The following is a 10,247-nucleotide window of genomic DNA, read 5'->3' as shown; positions in this document are numbered from 1 at the left end:
GGAAACCGAAAACTTATAAAGTGTCATAACTAAGCCATAAATAAAGATATTAAAGTGAAATTTGGCACAAAGGATCGCATTAGGAAGGGGCATATTTTGACGTAATATGACGTAAAGTGGGCGTGGCCCCGCCCCTTTCTAAGTTTTTTGTACATATCTCGGAAACTACTACAGCTATGTCAACCAAACTCTACAGAGTCGTTTCCTTCAGGTATTTCCATATACAGTTCAAAAATGGAAGAAATCGGATAATAACCACGCCCACCTCCCATACAAAGGTTATGTTGAAAATCACTAAAAGTGCGTTAACCGACTAACAAAAAACGTCAGAAACACTAAATTTTACGGAAAAAATGGCAGAAGGAAGCTGCACCCAGGCTTTTTTTAAAAATTGAAAATGGGCGTGGCGTCGCCCACTTATGGACCAAAAACCATATCTCAGGAAGTACTCGACCGATCTCAATGAAATTTGGTATATAATATTTTCTTAACACCCTGATGATATGTACGAAATATGGGCGAAATCGGTTCACAACCACGCCTTCTTCCGATATAACGCTATTTTGAATTCCATCTGATTCCTTCTCTGTATAATACAATATATACATTATGAACCAAAATAAACAAATATGTAAATGACGGATAATTAAATCTCGATTATCACTTTATCATGCGAGAGTATAAAATGTTCGGTGACACCCGAACTTAGCCCTTCCTTACTTGTTTTTTTTAATGACGACACTTGAACAACACTCAGATTTTAGGCTTTATGCATTTGTGTGCGATACTGTCAACTTTTACTTCTTGAACACGGGAGCAATTCGAAGCCCAATTCATGGATTTTTATCATGATTTTAATTGAATTAGACTTAATAGCACTGTTTTTACTTCACATTCGGCCTTTTTCGGTGATTTCTTCCTTCAAACGGTCCAATAATGCTATGTAATAATAGCTATTGATGGTCCTTCTTTTTTCAAGGAACTGTACTCAATAAAAATTATTTCATGCTCATCCCAGGATACAAACGCCATAACCTTGAGATGGAACTGTTGCCTTTTCCCATTTTTTAGAGGATGTTCATAGAGTCCAGTCCACTCGAATGATTGATGATTGGACTTCGCAGTGAAAGGAAGGAGTCAAATTTTATTTTACATTATCGCTTATCGATGAAATACTTGGGTTTATTACGCTGGAACTCCTTGAATCTCCAAACAATGGTCTGAATCATCAACACGTCGTTGGTTTTGAACAAAAGTGAGCTCACGTGGCACCTACTTTGCGCCGAGTTTTTTCCAGCCCAAATATTCGTGAATGATGTAATAAACACATTCAGTTGATATCTTAGGAGTTCCTGCAATCTCAAACAACTTCAATTTACGGTCATTTAAAACTATTTTGTGGACATTTTTGATGTTTCTGTCGTTACCAACTTTTTTTGGGCGTCCACCGCGTTCATCGTTTTGGTGCTCATTTTGTCGCGTTTAAACTTAGCAATCCAGTTTTCAACAGTTGATTTCTCTGGAGTAGTGTCCAATTAATGTTTATCAGTCCAAGTCTTGGCTTAAATAGTATTTTTGTCCATAAAAGCAAGGCTTTATTTACATGCGAAATTACTTTTTATCCATTTTTTCACAATAATGAAAGTTGCTTCGCTCAAAATGAGAGAATTCACAAACCATTGATCCGACAGATGTCAAATTAATGAATATGCCTTTGAAAGGTAAGGGATAAATAAAAATAATATGGATTCAATTTTAGTAGCTATGTATTAGGCCGTTGCCTCGTTTTAAATTCACCTGTACGGTGTAGCTTTCACCATGTCAAATTTACTGACATTCGCAACGAAGTCGATGAAAACGTGTCAGGGTCAGTTCATCTTTATTGAATATCTGACAGAAATTGGGAAATTGGTGAAAAAAATCAGATTTTGTCGCTACGGATACCTGTGTCATTTGTGCTTTGCTGTTTTCATTTTAGCGTCATTGAATTTGACAAAACGAAAGTGATTTAGTCTGAGGTGTATTCAGTATCCAGTACTTTATAGTTACGAGTATTTGTGTTGTTTTTAGACCTTTGGCTTTTTCTAAGCACAAGTTAAACTTTTTTCGACAAAATACTAGGTCTTGTTAATATTTTCCATAAATCGTCAAAAGTTTTTAGTGTCAGTAATGATTTTTACCTTATGATATAAACTCAGGATTTGGCACAGATTTCAGCATCCATGTGGTAAGGTTAAGAATCTTGTCTAACACTAGTTTCCAAAGCTGTATGGAAGAGAGTAAGGTGGAAATATCTAGGCACTTTCTCCACCATAGTCCACCGTCTCAACAAGTTTGTGATAAGCTCACTGCGATTATTGGATATCACCATAAAACCCTTAAATGAGGAATACACCGCGATCTTAAGTCCATTGTGCCCGCTTAGATAGAGTACATAAGATCCATAAACCCAGTATATAGGAGTTTTCGGGTACCACAACATACCAGGGTTGAAAGCGGTTCAAGTGAGATTCCTGTTCGGATCGACCTCGTAAATTAACCTGACTTAAGTAAAATTGGAGATAAATAAGGTCGTTTCCAATTCATATTAGCATCAGTATCTCTTATCGGTTTTTACGTATTTTAGCAATTCAACCACCGAACTTCGTTTTCGTTCCACGATACCAGAAGAGTTGAATTTACGCAATCGTAGGATCCTTTATATATTTAGTTTGGTAACTATCTACTTTCTGTCATGAATCAGTTTATACTGAAGTCATTTAAATCATTCGGAATAATCACTTTGAATATCTGTAATCCATAATCTTCTTTGTCGCTGATTTATCTAAACAGATTTATTTAAAAAATCCGTTAGAAGTTCAATTAAGCTTTTGATCTGTAACATATAAATAGAAATTGATGTTTTTAACCCAATTTCTTGAAGCACTATGAAGCAGTCACGCAACCAGTTAGCTGAGATCCGTGCCTTACCTAACATTAATTCCCATAACACATCAATCTGAGTTATTCTGCTTTCAAAGAATTTTACTCGCAGCTATGATAAAGGTGTTTCTTGGGAAATCCACTAGTTAGAAGAAGAGGAAATTGGCAAGCATATAGTATAGTATTTTCACATAAATGTTTGTTGGAAGGGAGATCGGCATAATGCAAGCGAAAATTTAGAGTTGATTTTGACAACGACTTTTCGAAGGGCTACAGCCACTCGCGTACTATTCAATATGTGTTATGGAAATTCGCAACAACCTACTGAGAATAATGCTGCTCTCCGTTCAGTGCTGCTCTCATAGGGTGTTGCATCGGAATAATCACAACAAAAAGCTCTACAAGCGCTGCATCATTAATGATAGGTTTGTGTATATTGCTGATGGAAGTGACAGGCGAATCATCTACGAGAGTACTGTGAGTCTTATAGCAGAACCCGTTAAAAACGCTACTGCCTTCCTTCCTTTTCCTTCCACAACGGCAAAATGTGTGCACAGTGAAAAACGTGGTAAAAACGCAGAAATCAGCCATCTTTGTTTGTTTTCATTTGAACAACGTTGCCATTGCCCAATACGCATATATAGTTTTGAGCACATCTATGTTTTCAATTACAATTTTTTACAATATAAAATATTAAAACTGAACACAAACTATTAAAAATAGTTTATATATTTATAAATAATAGCATTCCACTCTGATTTTGAGTTATTTTAAGAAAATTTCAAACATACGAACATCGTATTGAACAGATTGAATTATAAAAGTTGATAATTACTGCAGTATATCGATATTGGCAACCCTGCGTTGTGAGAGAGCAATCAGCTGCGCCGTTTCTGCGGCAAAAATCCAAATGTCGTGAATTGTCACGTCATCCCACGTCAAAGAGAGAAGGGAGTAGCGTTTTTCACTGTTCAGTTACATTGCGCGCCCATAAGATAGATCGTGCCAGTTGTCTCGGGCCACGATTTTGCATTTTTCACTGGTTCTGCTAATAATGCGAGTCTCACTACAAAGCGCTGTGAGTCTCAGTGAGAGCCTCACCTCAAAGCGCTCTCCCAGATGATTCGTTGGTCACTTCAAAAAACTGATAACGTCTGCTTAAGTTAGCTTCTGTATGTGCAACTAGCTTTAGCATGGATAATATGATACGAGACTCTTTGATTCGAAAGAGTGCTGTCAAAACTCGCATTTTTTATAACATTTGCCAATGATGCCACTGCTGAAAAATATTAGATTGGGTATATAATAAATTATACAAAACACTGAATTAAACACTTTGAAAATGCATACATATATAATTCTAAAATGCAAAATCATTAGTTAATTTACATAAACATTTATTTTGCCAAAATATGTTCGCACAGTTCAATGAAATTTTATTTCCCACTAATTTCGTCAAGTAATTATAGCGCTGCCCTTCTGGCATCCCGCCTTTTTCACTAACTGCTGGGTGACGGCACCCTGATAGTGTTTTGTTGCCAGCACAGGGTGCCCTGCCAGCTGACAAGCGAGAGAGCAAGATAAGAAATTCTGATCAAGTTATTTATGGCTTTAGTTCTTGAAGCAAAGCCAATAGTGTAAGCAGCTTTTTGTTGCACTTTAATTAATTCTCAATATTAAGAGTAGTGCATTGAAAGTTCGAAATGTGAAAGTGTATTTAATTGTAGTGTTTTATCGGTGACCTATTAACTATACCGTCAAGCAAGTTGACAAATATTATTGGGCTGTGATGATAAAGTCCAACTCTTGTAAACAAACACGCGATTTCCAACGGAGCATAATATTTGAGTGAGAGCGCTCAAGCGGTAGCTCATTTCCCAACACACAGACTTGATTTTGAAACATTTCGCCATAAATGCCAATAGCACAGAGTTTGATGATATTTTATCAGTAAATGCTGCTCAGCTTTTAAGGAAACAAAATTAAGATATCCTAATGGATTCCATACTTAAACTACCGGATGAGGTCTTGATACGGATTTGCAAAATGTTGGACCGCGATGTGCAGGAATACCGCTGGGCTAATGTTTGTAAACGTTTTCAGTATATCTACTTTCAATTCTTCCACAATTGGGCTGAATTAAATGACAATTTGGCGCAAAATTTCGGTCACCTCATCGGCACCGACGAGTTTCCGCTGAGCATCATAAAGACACTCAATTTGTCGAAGTCCAAATGTACGAAAGTCTTTTTAAACAAACTACGTGATTGCCATAAGGAGATTGAAGAGGCGAAGCTCTTTTCATTCACCGACGAGTTCTTGGCTGAACTTTTACCATTGCCAAATCTGAAGAAGCTGATCTGCATCGGCACTAATGATTTGAGAGGTAAGCTCCATATTAAGTAACATATATAAGATTTTGAAGGAGAGATCGAACTATAGTTTTGAAGTTTATGCCTGTCGTTGGGTCTTATTGCTATATCTTTAATGAGAGGGGACGAATGGATTCTTATAAAGGTCGACTTTTAAGCCCACGAGTGAAAAGAAGAAAAGTGGAGCATCAGACCATACAATAAGGTCAAATTTTTTTATCGCGTGCGGACTGACTGCTCTTCGGTAACTTAGGATATTTTGTCCTAAATTAATTTGTAACCATAGCCGTTCGGTTCGATTCTTCATCCAATATGGAGAGCTGGACGTTAGAGGAAGTTTGGTTGTTTAGTCCAATGATTTCGGTGTCTACTGCTGCCTTACTATTTTTTTAGAGATAGTGGTCTCTTGAAGGGATATTTGTCACTCACTCCAGACTGAGTCCTTAGATATTATTAAGGTAGTAGTGTACTGTTGAGTTCTTAGGTATACATAATAAAATAAGTTTCTAAGTGGGATGAGCCGGGTGCTAAGAAACATAAAAGAGGTAAGAAGATGAATGATTTTTGATTACGAAAGGTAGAAGTTGCTTGTAAGTCTAAGTTATTTGTATTTAATACAAGCGACAGCTCTAGTCTAACATATGGAAACAAAATAGCAGCGCTTAACAGCTCGTCTAACGGGACAACTGTTGAAATTTTTCAGGCAGCAGCTTGATAGATCTCAACAGTCTCACGGAGCTACACATACACACTAACAAATTCTTCGATCCGGAAAATCTGCTGCAAATAGCCTACCACAATCCACTGAAGACGCTCGTAATGCCCAATGATCCACAGATGTTTTCAAATAGGTATGCCTTTGAATTGGTCGAAAATCTGAAAAACGTCGAAGAGCTTGTGACTGAGTTTAATCCCTGTAAATCTTGGCAACTGATCGGCACGTTACCGAAACTGAAAAAGCTCGAACTCTGGGATTTCCACAGTTGTGAGTGTGAGCTGTGTTTGGAGGACCCCAATTCATGCGAAGTATGCGGAAGCCAATATCCCATGCCCTCCTTTGACGAGTTGTACAAGAGGAATCAGCTAGAAGAATTGGTGATTTGGCAGAGGAAAGTGTCTGAGCTACATCAGAAAATCAACAGAAATTCGAAGCTGACAAATTTGCAGCGTTTGAATTCATACAAAGCATACGGCAGCCAACATGCCATCTTCTTTGACGAATTGTGCAAGAGGAATCAGCCAGAAAAATTGTGGAGTTTCGACAGGAAAGTGACTGAGCAACATCTCTTAAGAATTTCGGAGCTGACAAATTTGCCGGGTTTGAATTCACACAAAGCATGCCGCAGCCAACATGCCATGCTCTTCTTTGACGAATTGTGCAAGAGGAATCAGCTAGAAGAATTGGTGTTTGGGGAAAGTAAAGTGTCTGAGCAACATCTCTTAAGAATTTCGGAGCTGACAAATTTGCAGCGTTTGAAGTTCTGCATAACCTCTATGCCAAAACCCCTATCATTAGATGGTTTCAAAGATTTGGTTAATTTGGAAGAGCTACAACTCGTTGCCTGTTATGAAGTGAATACGGAGGGGTCACTTGAGCTAATAAGGAGATGTCAGAAACTGAAAATACTGAACTTTTGCTTTGCTTTCGGCATAACTGTGAACTTTCTTACGGAGGCAAATGATATCTTAAGCCAAAGACAACCGCCATCAACGGAACCTTTGACCTTGACATTCCACAGTCCTGAGATCTTTCAGGTGAGTTTGCTGTAGTATTACATTCGGAATAACACTAATTAATTTTTGTTTTTAGACATTTCAAACTCTTGAAAAACCGCTTCCATTTCTAAAATTTATAACGGTAACAAGAAAGTATGTAGAGGCCGAAGAAGATTATTTGAAAAGAGAGGAGGATATTGTGAGTCAAACGGATGTTGAGGGCGACTCCTTGAATAGGAAATTCCGTGTGTGAGCATTCAATGACTATATAAGTATATATTCGGACACCCTTTAAATAATTTAATACTTTCACATTTTCATTTGGTGTGACGCAAATTAAATTTAGCATGAACATGGGCTCGGATCAAACGGAATTTGAATTCAAAGTTAAATGCACGTCAAACTAAAGCTGAGGCAAAATGTAACGGTTGACACTTGCGGTATAACTGAAATTATGCTTCAAAAGAAATGGTTGAAAAATTAAAGAATATATTTTTATAATCACTTAGTGCCTTCTTTTGGCTTAAATGAACTATTTTTGTTATTTCTTGTTGATTTGAATAACCCTTCAATGGCTACCTGTGATCTGAGCGACCGATACGAATTTGGTGTTTACAACCCTTGATGTTTTCCATAATATATATGGTGTCGAGTGTAGATTAAACACGACTATGTTATTGAACACGACTATATTACTGAACACGACTATGTTACTGAACACGACGAAGAGAAAAATACAACCATGGACTGGAACAAAAAACTCAACGAAGCGTTAGGATGCTTGCGTTGAGTTCTTAGAAGCGTTATAACGCTAGGCGACAAGAAAGAACCATTCGAGAACGGACAGCCAAGCGAACAACAACCCATCGGTATAAAATCATAAAAGTGTATCTGAAATAATTTGTAATATCTAAAATTTATACAATATTTAAATAAAATCCGTTACATCCTACAAATTGGGGACTCAACCAGGAATCGGAAAAAGTTTAAATAAAGGTGGTGCTGACCGTCATCGTGGAGTTTTACGTGATAGCATCAAGGGATCATCTAAGCCTGTTATTAGACACGTCGTGGAGGCGTAAGGCGTATATCTGGGTTGATATATGAAGAAAAATCTTAATAGAGCGTGCAGTGTTTGGAACGAAGTAAAAAGTAAATAAAGGTGGTGCTGACCGTCATCGTGGAGTTTCACGTGATAGCATCAAGGGAAAAGAAGATGTAAAAATTTTTAAATTATCAGAAGAATATTTTCAAAGAAAAGAAGTAATATAAAGAAGGATAAAAAAATGTTTGAATCATAAAGAGAATAATTTAATCAAAAGAAGTTTTTAAAAAAAGAAAATGTAAAAACTTTTTCCAGAAGAATAATTTCAAAGAAACAATTTGCTAAGAAGAATTTGAACCAAATTAAAATTAATCTAAAAGAACAAACAAAACGAATTTGTAAAGAAAAAGAGAAGTACAGCATTGTAAAAGTAAAAATAATTTGCTAAGGAAAACTCGAATCAAATCTATAATTAAAATTAATATAAATACTACTTCTAAGATAATTTTATATTGCCAAAGTTATAAGTATACCCTTACATAATGTTAATACTAAGATGGACTTAAACGAAATAACGACTTTAACTGTCACCGGACTGAGAGAAAAGTTGAGGGAATTGGGTATTTCGGCTACAGGTCAAAAACGTGATCTTCAGGAAAGACTTATCCAACACTACGACTTATCGGGAAATAGGGCTAGTGACGAAGAGTTCAACCAGTCAGTTTACGAAGACGTAGGTGGAACCACCAACTTACGGTCCTCACCGTTTATCGTGCAACAACAACAGTTTACTCTAAAAGATTTAGGAGATTGTGTTAACGTGTTTTCAGGAAAAGGGTCTGTAGATATTCGAGGGAGGGTAAGCGAATTTGAAAATAATGCAGAAATAGTAAAATGGAATGATCTTCAGAGATTTGTTTATGGCAAACAGCTTCTTCGTGGTGCCGCTAAGCTTTTTGTTAGGAGTCAGAATAATTTAAATAGTTGGGCCTATTCTGTATCTCGATTCGAAAATGAATTTGCTCGAATTCGAATTTTTTGTATTCGGTAACTCTATTTTCGGATTTTCAATCTGTATTTCGAAAAGTGAATCCGAATTAAGAAAATTTGCAACTATGTAATTCGAATTTGATTGTCAAATGTATTCGAGTTTCGTATAAAATATTCGTTAGCTTATGAGTTGTAGGATAAAGACGTTTTAAAAAATGTAAGTATTTTAATAAGTTTTATTGCATATTATACTATAGATAAGTTTAAAAAAAATATAATTTTTAATAGGGACTCGGTTTGCAAAAGTCAGCACACTAAACAAAGCCAATTTGAAATAATGGTGGAGTGTGTGGAAGCACATCCAAACTTGGCCAAAGACTACGTAAAATGTGCCGACGCTAAACAAACAAGTAAACATTTGTGGGAGCGGTTGAGTGAAAAATTAAATGGAGATGGACCACCCATACGGGACATGCTTTCGTGGAAAAAGGTAAATTTCTGTGTGAACAAAATTATTTTGCTACTATACGTTACCTGTGCTTTGATTTCTATTTAGTTTTTTTGCATTTAAGGTTTGGGCAGATTACAAAACCAACATTAAGGCCAAAGCTCGAAAAAATAAGTTGCATATGTCGGGGACAGGTGGTGGGCCTGCAAAAGTTTATTCATTCAATGCAGTTGAATTAGGAGCATTTGATTTACTGCAGATAAACCAAGCGGTAGATGGGATGGTAGATGCTCAAAAGTTCGGTGCGGGAACAAGTGAAGTCACACAAAGCTACCATTGTGAAACCACGGATCCAAGCACTCATAATAACATAAGTGATTTACAAAATTTAGAGGAACTGCCACCTTTTACACCACCTTATCGCCCCAAACGTCACCAAAATGTAGCACTGCGCGCTCACGTACAGCAAGTAAAAAAAATCTATTGAAAAAGCAAGTAGACGGGCAAATGAAGTTTCACAATGATTGTACAAAGATTTTACAAGACGTGAATTACAATTTAAAATCTTTAGTTCAATATAATAAAAAACTTGTTGAACAAAATGAAGAAAAAATAGAACTAGAAAGACAAAAACTAAAGTTTGCAAAGTTAAAGCATGAATACAAAATTAAAAGCGACAGGGAAAGGAACAATATAAGAATTGCAAAACTTAAAATCAAGGAACAAATATTAAATGTTAATATCCGTTAATTTT

General features: G+C 36.4%; 1 protein-coding gene and 1 long non-coding RNA gene across 2 annotated transcripts; both read left to right on the top strand.

Moving 5' to 3' along the window:
• The first annotated feature begins 4,478 nt into the window (after positions 1-4,478).
• Positions 4,479-7,716, top strand: LOC105223004 (uncharacterized). The gene is made up of 4 exons (XM_011200588.3): positions 4,479-5,308; positions 5,998-7,049; positions 7,105-7,259; positions 7,357-7,716. The coding sequence occupies exons 1-4, from the start codon at positions 4,918-4,920 to the stop codon at positions 7,415-7,417; spliced, it is 1,659 nt and encodes a 552-aa protein (XP_011198890.3). The 5' UTR covers positions 4,479-4,917; the 3' UTR covers positions 7,418-7,716.
• Positions 7,717-8,224: 508 nt separating this feature from the next.
• Positions 8,225-9,925, top strand: LOC105223037 (uncharacterized). The gene is made up of 2 exons (XR_007422504.1): positions 8,225-9,535; positions 9,618-9,925. It is a non-coding gene; the product is annotated as an uncharacterized LOC105223037 (long non-coding RNA).
• The last annotated feature ends 322 nt before the right edge of the window (positions 9,926-10,247 follow it).

Source organism: Bactrocera dorsalis, chromosome 4 (assembly GCF_023373825.1).
Source record: "Bactrocera dorsalis isolate Fly_Bdor chromosome 4, ASM2337382v1, whole genome shotgun sequence".
Lineage (NCBI taxonomy): Eukaryota > Metazoa > Arthropoda > Insecta > Diptera > Tephritidae > Bactrocera > Bactrocera dorsalis.
The sequence above is the reverse complement of the archived record's forward strand: the minus strand, read 5'-3'. Positions and strand labels throughout refer to the sequence as shown.